This window comes from Stylophora pistillata, chromosome 4 (genome assembly GCF_964205215.1).
Source record: "Stylophora pistillata chromosome 4, jaStyPist1.2, whole genome shotgun sequence".
NCBI lineage: Eukaryota > Metazoa > Cnidaria > Anthozoa > Scleractinia > Pocilloporidae > Stylophora > Stylophora pistillata.
In genome coordinates, this window is record NC_142522.1 from 22,919,692 (window position 1) to 22,943,077 (window position 23,386).

The 23,386-nt window shown below is 36.1% G+C and overlaps 1 protein-coding gene across 2 annotated transcripts; it reads right to left on the bottom strand.

Moving 5' to 3' along the window:
- Nucleotides 1–353: 353 nt before the first annotated feature.
- Nucleotides 354–23,354, bottom strand: LOC111323674 (serine/threonine-protein kinase N2). Of its 2 annotated transcripts, XM_022927081.2 has the most exons (23): nucleotides 23,027–23,354; nucleotides 22,643–22,940; nucleotides 18,761–19,233; nucleotides 17,780–17,998; nucleotides 17,054–17,222; nucleotides 16,081–16,190; nucleotides 15,234–15,377; nucleotides 9,405–9,480; nucleotides 8,351–8,483; nucleotides 7,832–7,979; nucleotides 7,139–7,242; nucleotides 6,444–6,534; nucleotides 5,973–6,064; nucleotides 5,643–5,730; nucleotides 5,045–5,133; nucleotides 4,532–4,594; nucleotides 3,884–4,022; nucleotides 3,653–3,733; nucleotides 3,220–3,327; nucleotides 2,712–2,792; nucleotides 2,417–2,476; nucleotides 1,904–2,005; nucleotides 354–1,287 (listed from the first exon to the last, which is right to left on the bottom strand). In XM_022927081.2, the coding sequence occupies exons 1-23, from the start codon at nucleotides 23,048–23,050 to the stop codon at nucleotides 1,246–1,248; spliced, it is 2,934 nt and encodes a 977-aa protein (XP_022782816.1). In that variant the 5' UTR covers nucleotides 23,051–23,354; the 3' UTR covers nucleotides 354–1,245. The 2 variants fall into 2 exon arrangements, with proteins under 2 accessions (XP_022782816.1, XP_022782815.2); XM_022927080.2 differs by lacking the exons at nucleotides 15,234–15,377; nucleotides 16,081–16,190; nucleotides 17,054–17,222; ... (2 more) ...; nucleotides 22,643–22,940; nucleotides 23,027–23,354 and adding an exon at nucleotides 11,026–12,732.
- Between the last annotated feature and the right edge of the window lie 32 nt (nucleotides 23,355–23,386).

The following is a 23,386-nucleotide window of genomic DNA, read 5'->3' on the forward strand; positions in this document are numbered from 1 at the left end:
TACCAATATGGCGAAATTGTAAAAAAATAACTGAAAAATTCACCGGAGCCGATAGTCGGGCAGAAATTATAAAAATTGCCACGGATGCACAGTGCACAAAACAGCGTGAAACGCACTCGATTCCCTTTCGATCGAGGAACCTGACAGAATTAATGATAAAAACAAACGCACCGCCCGAAGTGCAAGTGACCAAGACGCGGTTGATTTTAGTTTTGCATGCGACTGGTTCGTTGTTAGGGTGGCGCTAGTATTCTAAAACAATCACAGACAAACAAAGGGTCAATCGATTAATAATTCATCTGCTATCGACAATCACAGCGAATACACAACACAAAGCACAGCGAAGATACACATTTCAAAGAATTCACAGGAGTTTATTATCCAAACGAGCCACACATACTGAATGCAGCACCTCTCGCGTCGATTTGAAAGGAAAGTCAAAACAAACTATAACCTCTTTATTAGTAATATAAACCAAATATTTCGACCGTTAACTCAAATCCGTCAAGGTTTAATTTCAAATTGATACTGTAAAATAAATGATATACAATCTCCTGGCAGAGAAATTTCTTATTATGTACAAGTTTTATTATAAGATCATTTCTAATTTCAGTTCTCTTCCACCAAAGGAGGGCAAAAACTAACGACCACCTTGTAATTCAGAAATCAATAGTATCGAGAAACTTAGGCAGAAAGTGAAATTTTATTACTTTCAGTTCGTGCGCGAGATGGACTGTGTTAGTTGATGCCTTCATTCGGTGGTCTCTCCCCGCCACAAATAATAATAATAATAATATAAACATTCTAGACAAGCTGCAAGTCTTTGAAAACAGATTCAAAGGAGGAATGTTGTATCAAAATCCCGCGAAAGTTCTGGACATTCTTCGAGTAATTTCAAGTTATGATACAAAGAGCAGTAAAACGACCTCTGTTAATTTCTCAGAGAGCGCGCAATTGTTTCTTCAAAAATAGAGTCAAACCAGCCGGAATTTAGTGTAAAGATTGGCGACAACGTTTATGTTACATTTATATTTACATCCCAAACTCCACTTCACGTTATCTGCGGAGATGAGGAAAACAGTAAAGTGAGAATACAAGCCCGTTAACTTAAAAATAAAATCACTGCACTTTTCTCTTTCATAAAACTGCTTTACAACTGAGCTAACCGCTGCTGGGGACTGTAAAAATGAAAATCCATCACTAGCTAAACTACTCTATAAAATAATCGCTCGTTCTTGAATTCTCTCAGCACCAGTCGGCCGTGTAATTGAAATCAGCGAACAATACCTAGACAAGAAAAGAAAGATATTGCACATTTAAAAATAAGCTTTTTTTTTTAATTTGGGCGAGTTAGTGCTCGGCATTTTCTTAGCGAAAAATGGCCGCCAGATTTGATTTTAATGGCAGTGGAAGGCCGGGGAGAGAAAGAAATTTGTACTACGGGGGTGAGTGATGGTGAAAAATAAGGAGAGGGGCTGGGGTGGGGGAGTCAAACTGCTTCATTCTCGAGGTCCTGCAGAAGGAAAACAATGGAACGTGCCCGAACGGGCCGACTTCCCAACGTAAAGGCATTAGACTCGTTCCTGTAGTTCTCAGGAATGATATTTACATTCTCCAGACTATTTGGATACACTGCTTAAGACAGGAATTAAGAAATTGGTAAATTGTCAGCTATGGGTTAGGGTTTTTTTTTTTTTTTTTTTTTGATATCACACCAAATTGGTTAACAGAGAAATCTTGAGTCCCCGGGCAGGAGCATCAGCTTTCAGATGTTCAGACTTCTTATCTCACTACTGAGTAAAATGAGAACTGAAGAGAATTTCCTGAATCAGTCACGTATGGACTGCGGCGTCTTTTTCTTTCGTCTTTACCAGCAGTTAAAAACTTGCGAGAGGATTCTCACCTGTTCTTCACTACTCAACGGTCTGGCTTCCTTTGGTGGTGTCAGAACAGGTTCTTCTGAGGTAAACTCTTCATCGAAGTTACTCACATCTTCCGCGTGTCTCTGTAAAGAAAGATCAGAACTTGCATTATGTTTTCTGGCATTATACTTCAACTGCTTCGCATTGCAGCGAAGCTTGTTAGGTTATCAAGGACAGTAAAACCACACTTAGAACAAATAAATCGTTCCAACTCAGAAACACAGCTCGGAGTATTTCACAATGCGTAAAAAGACAATAATTAAGATGATAAATAAATATGTGATGGTGAAGGCCTTCTAGACTAGAAATATGGTTTCGATCAAGCTATTATCTCTATAACATTCGCAAAGAAGGATTACGGAAAACCATTGGAAGCAGTCTATACATCTTTATTATGGGTGGAACTGGAAGAAGACTCAAAACAAAAGTTTTGTATACGATATATGTTGCAAAAGCAAATGTTCACTCGTTCAGCATACTAAACAAAAACATACCACACTTGGAACAAAGGGAGGTCGAACTTTTCGAGCGAGGAGATCATCCCAGTTCATATCCTAACAACAAGACACGAAAAGTAACCATTTGACATCAGAATTTACCATTGTGAAGAAAATAAATGGACATTATACTCAAGCATTAGAACCAAACTTCAAGCTCGTGGAGTCACTTAAAAGTTTAACCATAACCTTACTAAAAATGTTCACAGGTGTAATTCCACTCGTATTTTTCACCAAGTTTGCTCCCAGTTTACCAGACAAGTTCAAATAAACAGGAAAGATCATTAATTACCCTAAAGAATGGCTGTTTCCTGACTTCCTCTGCATCTTTTTCACTGGCTCCTAACCGTCTTTCAGGAGTGCGCCTCAATAACTTAAATAAGTTAAAAACAAAAACAAATTATCAAAAAAAAAACAAACTGATAGAATAAAGCTACATATACTACTTAAAATACAACACAATTGCCCCAGCCCGCGCAAAATACAAAAAGTCAAACACACGATGGAATAAAAAAACAATTATCAATTACAAATTTGTAATTTTGTCATACTTTCTTTTTCTAAAGGTTAATTACGGATAAAATAAAGTTATATCTAGTCGCGGACAATTTGCTGTTTAACAGAAAATTATCAAGAGAAACACCAAAACAAAGACGCTATCAGAGGATCTACTTAACAACCAGAAAGATAAGATGAGCATAGCACTGATGTCAAATTAAAACTCAAAATATGAGGACTCGAGTTAACAAGCAGGAAGAATCAACGTTTCACGTCTAATACAAATAACAATCTATACTCACCCTTCTCATGATAGCTATAGCTTCTGTTGAAAGGAACCTTGGATATCGAACCTCATCATTTACAATCGAGTCGAAAACTTCTTCTTCGTCATCTCCCGGAAACGGTGACTAGAAAAGAAAGGGATGATACAGTTTTTAAACAACTTATTCACAAAACCGCTTGGGCATTCCCAAAACTCTTTAGCTGAAAACCAATCTTGCACTTTGAAATACTAAGAAAACAAGGCGGAGAATTCCCTCGGAGGCATTTCCAAACCTCCTAAATTACCTCTGAGTTTGTCAACTTGTTCGTGAAGTCAACATTCATTTATACTAGCACTGAAAATGTCCACCGACCCTTTACTCTCGCAAATAAAAAAAAAAAAAATGCCGGTGAATTGTCAAGACCTCTTCTTTCAACACTATGTTGGTGTTTTTTATGAGGGGAGCTTACCTCTCCGACCAGCATTTCAAATATGAGCACGCCAAGACCCCACCAATCTACAGCTCGCGTGTACGACGTCTCTGTAAGAACCTTTGAGTAAAAAGTAAAAACTATGTCTTATCAAAAGAACATCTGAATCCTTATACATCAAACCTGCCCTACGTTGTGGGTTCAGACAACCTTAAATTCAACTTATGAACAAATGACCGGAAAACATTTCCGATTAAACAGTGAACTTACCTCTGGCGCTAAAAACTCAGGGGTTCCACAGAAGGTGCCTGTTCTTGCTCCAAAACCCATTCCTTCTTTACATAAACCAAAATCAGCAATCTTGACATAACCCTCAGAATCCAGCAATAAATTGTCAAGCTTCAAATCCCTACGATGCGAAATGCCTCATCTTAAGCACACTGCAACTACTGCGTATGACTACAAAAGTAATTCCTCCAATAACATAGGGTGTGCTTATGAGAAATGACCTTTGCGCATTAATAGTAATCAATCTTAGAGAATTAACCAATACACTACTACTACTAATAATAATAATAATAATAATAATAATAATAATAATAATAATAATAACAACAATAACAATAACAACAACTACAACATGGGGAATTGTAATCACAATAATAACCACTCCTTCAATTTATCTCATGCTTCTCTAACAAGACTTTGATTTTCCATTACCCAGATTCCTTGAAACAAAACATGAAATAATCTCACTACTCTGAGGTTTTTTATAAGACTTTGTAAAAATAAACACTGCTTTGACCTCTCCACATAGAAAGAATTAAAATATGTTTATACCATTTTTATCATGATGTCTGCCAGTCGAAGTAAAGACATTAGAGACAACAAAAATTAATGTTAAGCAATGGTACTCGCCTATAAACTATTTCGTGTTCGTGGAGATACTGCAGTCCTAGCACTACACATGATGTGTAAAAGCTGAAAAGAACACATTAACATTTCATTTAAAAAAAAAATGGCTTGGCTTTTACATAAATAAATCTCATATGTTACAGTTTTACATGTGTCAGCAAAATAGATCAAGGAAACGACTATGTGTATCAAAAGGATGAGCACAACATTCTTTAAAGAATCAGATTACAATTCCTGCATTTGAGACTAACTCACATACAGCTCATCTCATATTTTGTAGCATTAAGTGTTAAGGAGTGATGTCATCCCCATTCCCTTTCTGGACGGGACGCAAATGCATTGCAGGTCACCTCGGTATTAAACAAGGTTTCCTTGACAGATTGACCGTGACAAGAAAGTGTCTTTCCCAGCAGCTCAACAAAATGACCATTGTTAAAGCTCAGATACCATAATGCTGACAGCTGACAACCAAAAACCCCCTTTCTTGCTCTGACCCTTACAAAGGAGTATACTTACACTGTCCTTGGTTCTGAGAAGACATCTGCATGTATATGCATCATAAGATCACCTCCAGGGGCATACTCCATAACAAAACACACATGTTCCTATTTGCAATAGACAAACAATGAAAAAAGCTACTTGAAGAACTATTTGAAAGATAACCAAATATAGAGGACTGTGTCATTGGTATAGGAGGGTAGGTGCTAACAAGAAGCAACAGTGAAGAGACGGGGTGATCTCCTCAGTATCACGGTAACCATGGTGACCGAGCCACAGCCTACCTCCAGGTAACTATTGACCCTTTAATCCCCAGAAGTGATAAACATGTAACTTCTACCAATAATATCCATACAATATCCAGCAGACAGGTCATGAGAATATTCAAACTTAAAGGTTACATTTGTTATCTTGATCTAACACTAAATTCTTGTAAGTTCTATCAAAAGAAATGTGGTAGTTTAAGGGTTAACACAAACCAGAGAGACCTGGGAGTGGAATGAAAACTTGCCCTCAATGTGGAGTGTAGGAACAAAAGGGCAAAAAGCTAAGCTGCAAATTAAGTTGAACATGAAAACAAAGTAGCTCACAATAGTAATATTTATTTCAAACTTACATGAGTCTGGAAGCAAGCAAATAAGTTAACTAGGAATGGATGCCTCATCTTGTTTGCTGTCAAGAAAATTCTTTTCTCTGATAATAGACTGAAAAATAAAAGATAGCCAAGTCAATGTAAAGCTCTTAATACAATAGGTAAAAACATAATTCGATCATTACATTAATATGTAATGTATGTGAATTAGGTTAACAATTAGGTCTTTGTCTCAAAAAAAAACACATGCTTTTACAATTTTCAAACATTTTTAACTTAGCTTCTAACATTTTAGCTTTATCATTGGAATAAAGCAAATGACTGCTTCAGAATTTGGTTGCCCCACAAACTTACCTTTCAACTTCTTCTCGTGCAATAATATCCCCCTTTTTCAGAGCCTTGATTGCAAACAATTCATTGGTGTTCCTATATTCCGCTAAAATAACCTGGTGCCAAAAGAAGTGGAAATAACCATTTAGACTAAAACTGTGTAAATTACAATTGCAAGGAGTACTCCAAAACTAATCCTCCCAAATGATTTCAAGGTCACCTCTGATAATTAATGATAATTATATGTGTACAAGCCGAAAAAATGTCAATCTACACAGGTGGAAAATGTTTCCCATGGGAATGCAGCCCTAACCTACCCCAGTATCATAACAATAATTTTTTTCAGAAGGCAAAGGGTGAGCTAAATTTCTGAAGAGCACGGTGGTCAGAGCAGCAGAATCTCTTCCCAAGGGGAGATGGATCTTTCCCTGTGAAATAAGGCAACTAAGGTTGCCAATCCACCTGGATCAGTGGCCTGAGGATAACCCAACTCACCTTTCCAAAATGTCCTCTACCTAACACACTGATGCAGCGGAAGCTGTCAATGTTCATATGACTTGTTGAACTAGTTGGAGGTGAAGGAGGTCTATGTAAAGGAAAAAAAGCCCAGAGATCTAATGAAAAGGAGCATAATCATAAGTACACAACCATCACCTGCTAACAACAGAGCAAGATAGAAGGTCAACAATAGCATGCAGGGTTATATTCTAGATTGCTTTTACTCGGTTGAGTTTCTGTGTTTAATCAAATTCAACTTGTCAGATCAAAAATACAAAAAATGTAACAAGTACTATGTTTAAATAAGGAGCTTATTGATGATGAGACCTCACATTGTTTGCTTTCTCTTTTTTCGAAGAGCACCTAGCCACAGTTACTAGTTTAACGGCATTACACAACAAAAGTCATTGACAAAAGTACCAAATCAATCATGAAATTTGTAAGAACAAATAGCCAAATGGCAGGAGGGGGACCTGTGGGTATTTCCAAGCCAGTGTTCAGAGTGAGACTTAAACGAAAGACTGCCAGATCATCAGTTCAGTGAACTTGCCCCTCATTCACTGTGCCTCCCCTGCAGATTCTTCTCAAAAGATCCCTACCACTAATAAAAATTTTACCGTGAATCAATTCTTAGAAGTAACTAGCATTCAAAAAAAAAAAAAAAAAAAAAAAAAAAAAAATCATACACTTACTTTCTTCTCACAGGGGGGCTTGGTTTTGGAGGGGATGTCTGAGCGTTTGGTCTTTGAGGTGGACTTTGAGGGCTGTCAAGGAATCCAAATGCTGAAAGAGCATCCTGAAACAATAAATAATGTCTAATGTAAATGCAAGAAACTAAACAGCATGAAATTTTAGCTATAGAGGTTAAAACTTAACAAATAACAACTTATACCCATTGAATAGAAAAGGCAAGCATGCACCATACTCAATTCAAATAATTCCAAAACAACAACTAAGCCAGTAAAGTGCAACTGATCATATTTAAATCAGAAGTGCCCCTTCTCATTCCCCTTTTCTCTACCTTTGAAGGAAGAATACACCAACACAAGAGTAGATTCAATTTAATTTTTCCATTTGAGCCCTTCTCCTTTTATATTTTACTCAACCCTTTAACTCCAAAAGGTGATCAATATATAACTTCTCCCCATAAAATTCTAATGATCTTCCCCCAAATTTTCATAATTGATTTACAAGGAGAAATTAGACAATTATTACAACAGGATTAAGATTTGGACATTGGAAGTGAAACTGTTGAGTGAAGAATTCATAACTGCTGTACTTGACTGAACATTTTGTGACATAGTCATTCTAAGTTGGGAGAATTGCAGGGACTTGTGCCATCAGCAGAGCATGTTTTAATTGACCAGTTTATTCTTCAACCATACCTGGACTTCATTTTCACTGACTGCTCTCTTAGTGCTTGAGCTTGATTGTTTTTCACTGCTGTTTGCTGATTTCTGCCCCTTAGTTGGGGTGGTGCTGTCAAAGTCTGGCTGTCTAGGGGGTGTTTGCATTTGAGATCCTTGTTGACCACTACAAAAAAAAAAAGCAATTAGTTCAGAACACACCTCTGCACAGAAAAGATTCTTATCAGGGATGTACAAATTTATTAAGAGACTTGACAACTGACACAACTTGAAAGCCAGTGGCACCATCAGTCACATACAACACTTTGCTAGATCACTGATTAGCACAATTGACAGGGAGATGAAACTTTGAGGAATTATGAGTCTCCTGAGCTAAGAAATTACAACTTTGCCTCGGCAATAGCATCATCAGATCCTCACACTTATCAACCATGGAAAAATGATGCTCAGGGAACATTTGGCAAACTTCCCTGGCACCTCCTGAGTAATGATTCTGCCTTGGTTACACCTCATCCTTCTTGTATCATGTATACTTGCCTTGGAAGTGATGTAGAATTTGGGCTTAATGTTGGATTATTTGTTGTACAATTTGGTGGAGCTGCCCTTTTCAGGAGTCTGGCCCATGTTGCAACATTTGTGTTCATTTGACCAGCACGCAGGAAATTTTTCCCTGAAAAGAAAAACCATTATAGTGTAAGGTAAGGGCCCTAAATGCACCTGAGAAAAAACGTAAAATTCCTTTCTTGCTTAAACAGATAAACCCTGTTGTAAAATAACTTCGTTTTTTAATTACTGCCAGCCTATAAACCTTAGAGGCACATTTTGTTTTACACATGGGCTTGAAAGAAAAACATTAGTTTGAGGTAGCCCCCAACTACCTCTATAAGTAAAATAACCAAATCTTTCATTGTTGTATTTTCATCATGAATAGAGCTACACTGTAACAGTAACAGAGACTAACAGGGTGTTAAAATCACACCCTACTTTAAGGTATGCAAAATTTCCACTAGTTTGTTTCTCAATGCACTCAAAAGACTGATTAAACACATTTCAGAGATAAAGATACGTCACGGAGCAATGATCAACTAATTATATATCATTTGTTGGAAATTGTCAACTCTTAACTAATGATTAGAAATGCAACAAAATCTCAAAATGGGAAGAAAGTTAGGATACACTTCCATGGATCTTACAGTTGTTCATTAATATCATTACACACCATATCTAGCACACTTCCTTTCATAAACAACACAACATTTTAAACTACACCTCTATAAATCTGCTGAATATACTTGAAAATCTAAGATCAGCGTGTTAATGGAACATACTTGTAAATGCAAAACTCAATCAAATCTAATAATTTGACTTTGAACAAAGCACATGTCAAAGTTGAAAATTTAACCATGAACAAAAATTCACAACCAAGTTTATTACAATAAAAACTCACTGAACACTATAATGCTAAGACATAGAAGGAGAACTTTATTTCAATGACCTTGACTTTGAGAATTATCAAATTAAAAAATCTTAAGAGGAGGAATTCTAGCACCAAGGATAAAGAATTACCATAAAAATTATCAATAGTTCTCACCTTTTTGAATGTGAAAAAGCTTCTTCTGCCGCTGAAGTCTTGGCTTCTTTGTCACCATTGGGTTAAGAAATGTAACCTGATTCACACATTTAAAAGGAAACACAAACATAGTACAATTTAGAATGATCATCCTTGAGAAAAATCCTAGGTCTAGGTTGCAGGCTCCATACAACAAGACTTGGTTTTTCCTTTCAAAGATTAATTATTAACAACTCAGAAACAACAGGTGGGAGGCAAACTGAAAACATCCTGCACTTTAACCAACAAAAACAAAGAAACTCATGTAAAGAGGTAACATAATTTCTAACATCTCCTAGAGCTGCAAATTCAGATGCAATAATCAACAAATGGAAAAAAAATAACACATTCTAATTTTTTTTTTTTGGAGAGAGGGAGTGATCCTACCAAAAAAAAAAAAAAAAATCAACCTGCTTCCTTTTATTAAGTACCAGTCATCTGCTCTAACTGCATTTATTCCTACTGAAAACTGTTCTATAATGGCAGTAAATATACTGATCAGAATAATAAAAACTACAAAAATATTAATTTCACATGTAGCCTTATCTATTTCAAACATCTGAAAATCCAAGATACAACTTTCTGTTGTTTAATTTGAAGTTTTTTACTATTTGACAAACGGCTTTGAGGAAATATTATTCAATGCCAGTCATAGTGCGCTGAGGTTTTCCAATGTCTACCTGCTTATCAACATAACAGAATAAGTCTAGAGGAGAGATGCCAGGAACAAAGGACAGTTGTGTTCCAAAATGCTTCCTTCCTATGATGCCCATAATTTTATATTAAAAAAAAAACCAAAAAGCCTCGTGAGTGAATGATAATGTCAGAAAAAAGTTATTTACTGAAAAACATACTGACAAACCCACTTGTTACAAAAACAATATTCAGAATAATTATGAAATGACACAAGTGTACATGGTATGTCCACAAAGCCAACTTCAAATAATAATTTTGAGATAACCACACAGTTATGCTTCATACATGATCAATAACTGTAAAAAGAAAACAAATTCTATCAATTTTTTTCCACTGAAAAACATCCTGCTGTCAATTTTACAACACGGTGAGTTATTATGCAAAATTAAATCAAGAGAAATATATCAAACGATGTTCCCTGTGTTCCCTTGCATTCAAACACAACAATTTCTTTTCCATGTGGTTTTAAAATTCACAACAAGAGTGATTGACTTCATTAAGAACAAAATGCATTCATGTGTTTCTCTTGCAAAGAAGCGGAAGACACTGACAGGAAAGATGTTTGACAAACATCAAGAGAAGAATCAACCAGACTGAAACCATGCCAAGTGAGAAAGACAGGAAAAGATAACTCACCCAACAGAAAGCAAGGAATAAAAAAAAAAAAAAATACCCTGGCTTGTGTTTTTCTAATAAAACACAATATACGTATATGTTCACACATATGTTTCATATGTTTGTTGTTGTTTAAAACACAATATTTATAAAATGCAGTGGTGTAACAAAGTTCAAATCAATGTGAAATCAACTGAAGAATTTCTTTCTGATATGGCCAAGCCTTATAAATCTCGACAATTTTGGTATAAATTAAAATGAAAATAATTCTATTATTCAGTATAATTAGCACCTTTTCGTAGAACAGGTAAGAAATCCTTTTTATCTTCCACACCATCACACGATATCTCTTGATTGTAGGGATTTTCAAGCCACCATCCCTAAGTTTTGTTGTTCGTATGCAAAACTTGTCCATGAATAAAGAAAACACATATGATTTTGGTGACGCAGCTGGTTTTTCAGCAATACATCCATCCACTCTGTCTGACTCCAGTTTTCCCTTTCTTGGGGACTTGGGAGGCTTCTTTTGCAGAGAGCCTTGCTTCCTTTCCACAGGCTTGTTGTTTTTATTCTTTCTCGGTTTAACATAGGCAGCATTTCTATGTAGCATGCGCCTTGGTTTTTTAAGTCTCACTGCATTGTAAGTTCTTTCACTACAGCTGCTGCTGATTGAAGTTGTTGTCTTAGAGCGCTGATGACCTCTTTCTGAAGAATCTGACCCCTTCCTGAGGTATCTCTTAGATTCCCCACTGGGTGACCTATCCAACACTAGATTTCTTCCTAGAGAAGCTTGACCTCTAGTGCTTGTTACAATTTTCATGGGCAAACGACTAGAAAGTGAGTTCTCCATAAAAGCACTACGGGGTCTGCTTTGAGTTTTAACAGTTGGTTTACATTTGTCAGTAGCTCCAATGTCATTATCACGTACAATTGCTTTAAATCGATGAGTGCTGTTCTCAATTACTGAACTCTTTGGGCGTTGAGAAGTTTTAACAGAGAGCATATTTTCACTCCGCGTTCTAGCCCTTGAATTAACATAATTCTCCATGGCAGAACTTTTTGGGCAAGTCGAGGCACTTCTGCCAACTATTTCTGCACTCTGACTTATTGAGTTTTTCAACCTCAGTTTTGCTGTACCAGTAATTGTAGTGCTAGGGCCTATCTGTTCGAGTGATGAGGTTTTATTTCCCTCCCTGGCAGGAGACTTCATTCCAGTTCTATTTCTTGGTGATCCTGGTGATTTTCGTCCACTGCCAAAACATCCATTTTGTTTTCCTATAATTTTCTCAGAAGATGGCTTTCTTGTCCTATGTGTTGGTGAACCATGAGAAGGAGAACTGGATTGTGTTTCCAATTTTTCTGGGCTTGTCACATAAATAGAATTATCATTTGGTGTGTATTTTCCTGTTCTAAATGGAGGTGGTGAACTTAAACCAGACAAAATTTTCTCTGTTGAGCTTTCCTTAGATTTCCCAGACAAAGCCACTGATCTTTCATTCTGAGCACAATTGTCACAGGAATAAACATCATCCTTGGGAATATATTTTCCAGTGCGAAAAGGAGGCAACTTTTTGTCCTCGACCGAATATTTAACTGAAAATCCACCAGGTCCAAAGCTTTTCTTGCTCATAATATCATGCTCATTACTATTCACACAGATGTTTTCTTTCCTTGAGGATTTCCATTCTGAATTTACCGGGAGTTTTTCACCCTTCCTTGATTTCACACCTCCAAAGTCATGTTTTGCCAGTTCCTTGGTCCATTGCTGGTAAATCTTCTCAATCTTGCGGCTAGTGATGTTAAGCTTTCCCTGATAAAGGAAGCCATTTTGTTCTCTGCCTACAATATCTGATATATCTTCACTGCAATTCATTGTTGAGCTAATCTGAATTTCAATCAGCCTTAATTATTTTCACCATACATGGCCTTCAGCCAGGCCACTTGTTCTCACCTTTCAAATTACTAAATAATGCATTTTAAGTAAAATAGTACATTTGCCCAAATGAAGATCAAACAGGATGCATTTCAAATCCAGTTTTCATTTCATGCCTGAGGCAAAAAAAAAGGAGAAAATATGATCTGTTTTTGAGCTCTTCTCAATTGCAAATCTCTACCAAATCTGCCATAATTCCACCTGCATATCCTAGGTGATCAAAGATCAGAATTCTTGGGATATCCTGACCCAATAATAAACCTCCTTGGCCTTCCATAATCAAGCCATAAAAGCCCAAAAGCTCATGAATAAAGATCAGCATGAGAAACACAGCCACTGTGGAAGCAGAAGAGGCATTTGAAATAATTTTTGTTCCTTTTCATAAACCAATCAAGCTCTAAAACTTCATGGTAGATTCAGTTGGCAGCTTCTTAATTGCTTAGAAGTTTTTTTCATCATTTTACCAGCCAATGACAGCTATTCACCTGCTAAAACCTGTCTAAGAGTAAAACTTCATTGGCTCCACAAGACAGAAAGAATACAAACATTGAAACACAAGCACCTGTCTTGTCTGAAAAGTATGTAAATTCAATTTGCATTTACACAGATTACTAAAAGTGTTTACAATAGGCACCTCTTTGGAGGAGTTTTATTGAGGGGTTTAAAAAACTAGTTTTCAAAAGCATGAAAATACAAATATTTCTAGGACCAGAGGCAAAACGTACAAAAAAAAAATTAAAATTAATTTCTGTTTAAATAGAATATGATTTTCCATGTTTGTGTGTGATCTTGAAATTTGGCAGTAAAGGATTAATTAAAATTGTAATCAATCATTCCCCTTCTGAGGGGGATTATTTCTTCTTACAGCACAGAATTATGTTATTCGATTTACCCCTGGCTATAAGGATCATGAAATTGATGTAAATTTGCCATCACACACAATTTAACCAAAAGTAGGAAAAAGAGAAATTGCAAGAAGAAATATAAAAAATGGCTCAAGAGTTTCAACACAGTACGTTTTATGACACAGGAAAAAAATATTTAATGTAAAGGACAATTTCATGCCCCATAGGTCCACATTGATAGATCACATAAACTACAAGGATTGTCATCAAAACTCAAACAGTGAACATGTGCTGGGAAACACAAAGAAAACCACTGGAGCATAGCAATTAGGAAGACTGAGCATGGATAAAAACATACTGGCAGGAGATCAAGTAGAACAGCCTAGATATCACAGAAAGGGAATAAACATGAAGAAGTACTGAATTAAATTTGTTTCTTCACCAAACCACAAATCAGAACTTTTCTCCACTTACTTCAGATATTAAAAAGACAGAATTTTTTCTTTTCATCTACAAGAATTAGTTACTAAGAAAAGTAATGAAAATGCAAATGATGTTGAAAGAAGCAAGAAGAAATGTTGCTTGTGGTGTATAAATGAACTTTTTGTGAAAGAATCATAGCAAGAAAAATGCAAGTAGGTATAATATTTTGGAATAACATATGTAACTCAAAAAACCCTAAATAAATGGAGATACTTTAAAGAGAGAGAGAAAAAAAAAGGACTCTGGAAAAATTTTACATTGATCAACAACAATAAATACATGGACCATCTGCCAGCATGATCAATGATCATTATTAGGATTTCAACATTTGAAATGATTTCAACATTTGAAACTACTTCAACATTTGAAACGATTTTATCTTTTTCAAGACTCAAAACCCAGATTATTGATGACATCATGTATTAGTCAGTCTTGAAAGCATATAGCAAAGATCAATTTATATTGTAATATAGAACAGTGATTAAAAATGCATACAAAAACTAAATTATTCAAATATCATGGCTCTAAACGTGAAGCCTTAAATAGAGCATGCTTACAGGAATTCAAGTTCACACAAAAGAAATGACAAAGTGAAAAGAAATTGAAGCAGATAATTTGATTTTCCTATTAAATGTATTTGTTTTACAACTGTAAATATCAATAAAGGGAGACTGTTTCGTGATCAAAGCATCTTTCTAGTGCAGAACTACAATTAAAAAAAAATCATCATCAAGAGTGATGCTATGTAGCCCAGAGAGAGCTGGCAAAGAAGTACTCTAAACAAGTTTTTTTTTTAATTAAGAGATCTTAAGAAACAAGGAAGATCAAAACAGAACCAAATGCAAAGGTTTCAGATATGACTACTGTCCTTTGTATTGATTTACAAAATTAATACTAATGTTGGTTGCTTTAAATATTTCAAACAATAGTAACACATATGCGATATATTCTTGGGACATGCAACACTTTCGGGTGACTAATACTCATTTTGCAAGTTGAGGACGTGCTGTCAGAAAGCTTTCACGACACAAGATGACTTATTGCTTACTTCAACACAAGTTAAACAAGAAAACATGTAAAACAAAGCAAATGATGGACAACCACAAGAGCTTCAATTAACATGGAGTAATTCATAGTGTATGTCATACAGACTGGAAAAATATAAATTATTAGATTTACCCAGTCCCTAACATAAACATACATGCATGTACATGATTTTTTATAAATATGCAAGAATACCTCAGCAAATAGGCAACCTTGTGGTTCAAGACGAACTTGAATTTGATGCCGCTGATTATCAAGAAACTCTTCTAGTCTTAGGAATGCCACACCGCAGAGGGACCTATGATCTCTCCAGTAAACCCCTACTTCAATCTCTCTTGACTAAAGGGAAACAAGAAACTCTTGTGAGTACACTGACAGGTGGAAGTCATTATAAATCAGGTCAATCTGCCCAAAATGTCCTAATAGTTTACTTTATATTCATGGAGAACTAAAGTAGCACTTTCAGTCCAATTGCATCTCTAACTCAATTGCAGTAGTCACCGCCTATATCTGAGAAGTCATAGCCTACACCCAAGCCTTGCCCTTTATCTTTGCCCCTAAAATTGAGATACATTTAGTATCATGATTACTTAGCTGATAATAGAGATACACATAACTAAAATAAAGAAGCAATTATTTCCAAAGAGCCAAAGTGAGATTTCATGAAATTTCTAAGAAAAAAAAAAAAAGGATGTGGAAGAAGACACTGCTTCTCTGGCTATCACCCCTTTGCCAATTATACAGTAGTAGACCAAGCTGTATCCTCAGGTTTTTTTCATTACTTGTTTATTTTGCCATTTTGTAATTGTAATACATCAGTAGAAATAAAAATTATAAAATAATACCGCTAAATAACATAATTGAAAATTTAGCATGTGGCAAGGAAACCCATAGAGAAACCAAGAGGCTTATGTAAGCTGCAGGCTCCTAAATTACTTCAGTTGAGTAAATAACCAATGCGCACAGTGTGATATATAATGTTGAGACACAAAATGTAACTCAATTTACACAGGTAATGTGTGAATCATCTCTATTTCTTTACCTTTTCTAAGTCAATGTGAAATTGTTGACTCCAACATTCCTTTCCCAATGTTTTCCAGGATGTTTGTCCCACGTAGCAATTATCCAATTTGAGGACTGCACACACTTCAACTAACAATCACAGAAACAAGGAGAACGATCATTATGGGATGTACGGACATTGCATTTGACTTTTAGTTACAGAATGATGCTTTGAACATTCAATCATCTAGTGCTTTATTTGTAACAATCCAACACTTTTAAGAAGTTCAATGGTTTATCTTGCTGGTCAACTAACTGGTGAGGTCATCTACTTTTAACCCTCTAACTCCCATGAAGGACCAAGAAAGATTTGTTCCTTACAATGTCAATAAAATATCAAGTGATGGGAATAAAGTAGAACATCAGTCGGGGGATTACTTGTTGATCCTATGGCAAATTATCCAAACCTGTAGGGCAAACAGTATGGGGAAATTCTAAGGAGATTTTGGGGTGAAAGGAATACAGGAACTTGATTGAGTTCCTGCCATTTTGCTACACATTGCTCGATAAAATTGTTAATTTATTGAAAAATTACTGCAAGTGCTCTCTTCATCTGTATTACAGCATTACACTGGAGTAACGGGAAATGCCAAAAGATGAAGACAAGGCAGGGCTCAAAGCTAACTTTTCAACTTACTAGCCAAGTGGCTTAAGTAACAACTTAGCCATTATGACAATTTCAGGTGGTTTACAAGCCAAACTGGTTAGTGGAAATCAAAAACCACTCGTCAAAACTGAATTTCTACAAGTTTGTGGCTATAGTTGGCTACCATTAGTGTCAAGCCCTGCAAGGAAGTTTTTGTAAAACACTATAAATACAATGATTTTATAAGCCAGGGTTGTGTGAGGCTGGGAAATCTCATGCAAAAACTTCAAACAATTAGCACACACTTGTACATGACAAGGATCACATTTATCCAACAAATTTGATACAATGGCTTTCTGTAAAATACCTGATAAACTCTCCTCAGCATTCCATTTATTGTAACCACTCTTCCTCTTACTAGAGCCTGATCTATCTCCCAGCTTGCCATCTGGGCTCACCATTGCTAAACTGATTGTTTTTCTAGGATCTCTATTGGGAACAACTGCAAGGAGCCTATCAGCACCAACAATGTGGACCTGGGGAAACAGGGGTCAATTTAGAGCTCTTTGAAAATGTCTCTGGAAGCAAACAGGAGCACAACATAAAGATGATCACTTAACAACACCTCTAAGTATTGCAAGATATAATCTGATCGCAATGTTCAGAAGTTACCCTAAAATATAAAATTAAGCAAAAAATATACTTGCATTCCATGAAATGTAACCGTACTTTACAAATAGTTGCAATGAACATCCACTTCTAACTCACTAATCATAAGTCAAAAGGACACTGTGAATATCCCATAGACCAGTGCCACAAATCTACATCTGAAGTATGGGCCCTGTAATTCACCATAAGTTCCCCATGGCTTAGATTTAGAACACATGACCAGCAGAAGGTCTGAATACCTCCTGGGAATTCCATATTTTGCCTTAGTCGCACACTTGAAAATAATTCAACTCCTTTTCAAGGGCTTTATGCTTCAGGTTACCCATATTTGCATTCCACATGCTCAACTGCAGTTAAACTGAATTCTACTCTTCCAACAAATCCGAAGCTTCATATATCACATCTAGACTAGTTGAAAACTTACATATAATTCTCCAGTGAGTGCTGCTGGTTTAGTTATTGCTGTGTATTGTTGCTTGCCCAAGCCAACAGCCTTGCGATCAGCATAAGATGGAGGTGTAGTTGTATAGTCTTTATAAATACCTACAGCTGCTTGTTCAGGAGATAGTTCTCCCATAAGTCTTGCAAGTGAACACCGAAGTAAGTCTAATTTTTGACTTGATTCATGAAATCTCTTCTCAACCTGGAAAAAAGAATCAAATCAAAAGCAAAATGTTATTTCCTTTTTCTAACCAACCCTTTGCCAGCCAGAAAAGGACACAGTAAGAAAGCAAGGAGAATCAGTCTTAAGATCAAGAGCCTGAAAGAGGTTTTTCCTCCTTTTGAGGAAATCCAAGAGAGTCCCCAGTTATACATGTATAGCATTCACAGCCAAGTAAACACCATAAGACCCACACAAGAAGTTTACATGTGATCATCATCCCCTTTGAGGATTACAATGCAAATTGCAAGATTTCTCCTCAGTGAATAACTTTCAATAGATCGAGTCAGTACACTCTGGAGCACAACTCATAACTTCCAAGTTTAACTAAGAAACATCAAGATGTTTCCAGAGGGTCTAAGTTATATAATCATCAAAGTGAACTGTCTTTTTGACATTCCTGTAAGAACAAATGATTAGATACCGAAGTCTTGTGATCAAATTTAAAGGTACTTTACATTGTTGGAATTGTCACGCAAACACTGTTTGACTGCAATCACCAAAATGGGAATAGCACCCCTGTGCTGAAATTAAAATGGACAGAGTTTATCGAGTCCTGCATGGTAACCAGTAGGATTCTTGAAGCTATTGCCGTTGAGAGTACTCATAAGTTGCTTTACATTGTAGTTAAAGAATTCATTCTGGAAATGCATTATTTCTTTGTGAACGAGGCAAAACATCAATTTGTTACCTGTTGCCCTTACTACATCAGACATTTTACTTTCTTAAAATTATATCACCTACCTCCTCTAAACCTTTCCTATCACGACCAGACTTTTGTAAAAACTTTATCATGTTTTTTGCACCATGAATTACTCTAGATTCAATTTCAATATGATGGCGAACATCTTCTATTCTTAATTCCAAAGGAGATAGTCCTAATCCTGGTTCAGCATTCTCTTTACCACCTGTGCCACCAGATACCACTCCATCCTCCTTTCCTAACAGTCCTTGCTGTTGCTCTCGCAGTAGCGCCATTCGAATAATTTCTATCTTTGTCCTTGAGTCTTCCAGCATTTGCTGAGCTTCTGCAATAAGTTTGGTATCTTTCTTCTTTGATCCACTAGCATTGTACATTGCTAACATGTTTTCAGCGCCTTGTTTCACTTTCATCTCCACAGCAATTTGCTTTTTTAATGAATCAATTTTGCCATTTACAGCTGGTTCATTTGACACACCATCAGTGTTGTCAGGAGAGAGGACTTCTTCATTGTCAGCTGTAAAAAAGGTCAGAGCAAAGAAACAGTCACATCCAGGGGCAATAAAATTGAATCTTGCAGAAATTTTAATGAACAACAGTAATTGCTGTAATCTTTGAAACCAATTCTTTTTTTATTTGGATCTCTTACACTCATTAAGTCTCTTATCATTCTCCTGTAAATAGTCAAATTTTATAAGTACCGTATGTTAATTAGTGTTGCTATTTTATTGGTGTCCCCATTCCCAATTAGTCCATCTGGGCTAAACACATTGACACTCAAATAAAAGTATCATTATCATTATTATTATTGGCAGTATATACACGACTGGATGCTGATCCTACTCACTCAGGCTAGGTGTTGACTGTGGCTAGCCTAAGTGTTATTTACATACTAAAATTACATGAAATTGCTAGTCTACTATTAAAGGAAAAAGTCACATTAGTTATTATTAATATAATTATTATTAAAGGTCACCAAGATGCCAATTTAATTATTTTCTGATTAAGAATGGCAACTTCCCTTAGTAAAAGATTTTTGCTGAGTAAGCTGCTTTCAAACAGGAAAAGGAAGCTGGTTTAGGTATAAACATGCCTTGCAAAACAGTGTTGTACTCAAGGCTGCATTTTTCCTGGAAAAAAAAGGCATGTACTACCTAACACTGGAGAAACAGAGAAAGAAACAGATTCTTGAACAACTATTGTTTCTGCCGAAGGAAAAATCTACCACTTGTGATAAGCATCACTAGAAGGAAACTGTCCAGTTTAGAGCTTTAAACACACAGTTTCTTAAAATGTTTTGATTACCATAATTACTTTAACGTATTTGTGCACGACCCTCGCAGTAAAGAGCACCATTTAAGCAATAGTGAAAATCAGATCTGAAAAAATTCAGGCCTGTACGGGATTCGAACCACTGACCTCTGCGACACTAGTGCAGCGCTCTACCAATTGAGCTAACAAGCCAACTGGGAGCAGGTCATCAAATTAGTCCGACATAAACCCATAAGATCATAAATCAAACACAATGAATGTATGAAATTCATATATCTGAAGTGCGGTTATAGAAATGTATTTGAGCACGATCCTCGCAGTAAAGAGCACTATTTCAGCAATAGTGAAAATCAGACCTGAAAAAATTCAGCCCTGTATGGGATTCGAATAATTACTTTTGTTTCTAATAGGTAAAGCTGGTGCTTAGGTCCAGTTTTCCAGAACATGCAACTGTTTGATTTTTGCGATTATCAGAGTAGCAACTCTTAAACCAATCATGAAAGGTAAGTTTTGCTTCTACTTTTGAACATGAAGACAATAGTCATATAGTCTGGAGCATATTTCTCTTGTAGAGTTAATACATCAACAAACTGATTGAGCATAATCTGAAGAAGCTGCCTGCCCAAAGATTTTCACACCTACCAGTAAGTAATATAATTAGATGTATGCAAATCCAACTTGATAAAAATTCAACCAAAAAAGGTATCAATTTCATAGTCCTTAATAAAAAAAAAAAAAAATGGTATCACTCTAAACAAGAACTGGCTACTGTTATAAACAAATTATGGCTACTGAACTAAAGCCTAAATTTTTTTAAATTTCTTTTCTGCAGTTCTTTCATTGCAGCTTATCAGCAGGGATCATTTCTTGATTTGTATCCTATTCAAAGGTCAAAATACAAGGTATTTCATTTCATTTTGATATCATTGCCAGGTTTGAGAAGGTATACATGTACATGTACTTGCAAAGAATTGGAGGAAACAACATAAAAAATCAAAATTCCCTTAAGAGATTTTGTTAATAATCTATGGTTATTAAGTCAATGGGCCAAAGCAGATAAGCCCATGAAATAATGATTAGAAGAATTTTATTCAACTGATAAAACAGGTAATTTTTGTTAATTTGGTGCATTTAACATAATCTAAGGTTATCACATCAGACAATTCAAACATTTTGTTGAGACGAGTTGCTAGTATAACTTAGAGTTTCATTCTCACTTAAATGAAAGTGAGATCAAGGAGACCGAGGCGAGATCTTCCAAATACTTATCAGGAAATCAGAATCTCCAATCTAATTAACTGGGACTGTAACTAAAAACTCATGCATTTATATTGCATTTTGTCTAAAAATATACCAAACTCTAGGAGAAAAACTTAAAAAAACAAAACGATACAAGAAAGCAACCAATCAAAGATAGTTAGCCTTCCATTTCAAAATTGAATCTAAAATATCAAGGTACCCGCCGATAGGAGCGTCTTGATCTAAAAATCACAGTATGTCTGTCAACTTATGTTACCAAGTGACTGTTTGGCTCGTAATAAAGCTTGCGGAAACAGGTAATTCCTTTCAAGCACTCGAGATAAAATTCATCAAGGGTTTGAATAAGATATAAATGCAGCAGAAGGAAGGAAACCGCCAGACAGTTCCCGATTCGCACAGTAGGATAAAGAGTACGATAAGAAAAGCTCGTCACAAGAGGCAAAAAGCAAACAATGGATTTTCCTTCGTTCAAATGTAAACAATCCTTGGTTGTTGTCACAAACACAACCGAAAAAGGACCCAAATATTTAAAGCTCCTTGACAGTGGCGAAAGCAAAGAATCCAAGCGTCACAGTCTTATGGTTATCAAAGAACAACGCTCTTGAAACCCGTAACTTTTTCCAAGGGTTTACGGCGACGTGTACATAAAAAATTAACAATCCCGAAGGGTGACTATTTAAATACTTTCACAATGTTTAAATGTACGTTGTGATATGCACCATCCGGCACATTCCCGAGATGAAATTATACTACGTTACGTTGAATAAAGGTTACAATTAAGTTTTGAACTCCAAAGTTACGGCTAAGTAAGCTTTTCTGTAACTGATCAAAACCGAGGTTTGTTTCCGCAACGCATCAACATATTTCATTGTACACACTTTGCTCAAAAATTTCAATCATGCCTTGTGACGAAAATGCACTAATCAACATAGAGCGAGTTCCTTTCTCTGAAGTGCAACGTTTTCGCCCTGGAAAGTCGAATGGAACAAATTATGCTGTATTTTAAGCAACACGTATAATCTCGTACAAATGTATGACATTCCAACTGACAAGTGTAGGAGTATAAAATATAGTAATTACTTGAGCGCGTACTTCTCATAGGTTGTTCAGTCGCCACAAATATACCGAATATTAGAAGTAACTATCAGAAGTACCTCAAAATAAACGATTTTATTTGTGGTGCTTAAAATCAAGTCCCGCAACAATTCAAATTAAAAAAAAATAACACAACAAACTACGCTGAAGTTTACCCTTAGCTTACAATTGCAAAAGAATCGATTTCGCGAAGGATTCAAATGGTTGTAGCTTGTTAATAGGTCCAACTGACTGTCACGGAATGCCATGCATTCAGTAATATTGTATCTACTAACTACAACAACAACTTATTTACAAACCTGGCATGTCTTCAGAGACTCGAGCGTTCAGGTCTTGGAGATCATCGTGCAAGTCTTGAAGTTTGGCTGTAGTATCTTTTAAAATTGTATTGCATTGAGCGATAGTTTTCCTATCAGTGGCTACCTTTTTCAAATTCTCTGCACCCTCTTTCAACTTAAGCTGCTTGCGAATTTCAGCTTTAATTGCCTCTTTGGACTGTTCAAGATCCGTTTTCAGAAGCGTTTCGGAACCAGCCCTTTTCATACTGGCGTTATAGTCTTCTGGCTTACTAATTCGTCTTGCTCGACCTCCATCGTACTGCAAGATAAAGCATCAACCATTTGCATCACATGTAATACTTTGGAAAATTCTCCAAATGTTGATTACTGTTATGATTTTCATACCATTATGACTCCTCCCTGACTCATTCTATATCGATGAAGTCAAAGTAATGCCCGGAGATTTGCAACAGTCCTCAACAAAGTTGTGGAACTCAACCATGACCGCGACCGGCCATAGCTTTCGGCAAAGCTCAAAGTAAACAACTAAACAGGCACTTGGAAACTGAACAACGGCCTAGAAACGGTCACCACTGCAAGGAATGAGCTCTTATGCCTGCTATGTAGATACAGAGTTATAAAAAAAGCTATATGTTCAACAAAAATCGTTCAAAAGTAGAAAAGAATCGTTGAAAAAACTCGGATACCAGAGTCCGGATAACAACCAAAGTAGCTCTGCTCAGCTCGAACAGGCTCTTGGGTGGC

Bases quoted from the DNA above. Each gene is read 5' to 3' on its own strand.
- LOC111323674 (XM_022927080.2), bottom strand. From the start codon at position 12,606: ATGAATTGCAGTGAAGATATATCAGATATTGTAGGCAGAGAACAAAAT. The intron at 7,980-8,350 runs GCAAGTATACAT...TTTTTTTTGTAG, and splicing joins AATTCTACATCACTTCCAAG to TGGTCAACAAGGATCTCAAA. The intron at 4,023-4,531 runs GCGAGTACCATT...TTCGCATCGTAG, and splicing joins GAACACGAAATAGTTTATAG to GGATTTGAAGCTTGACAATT.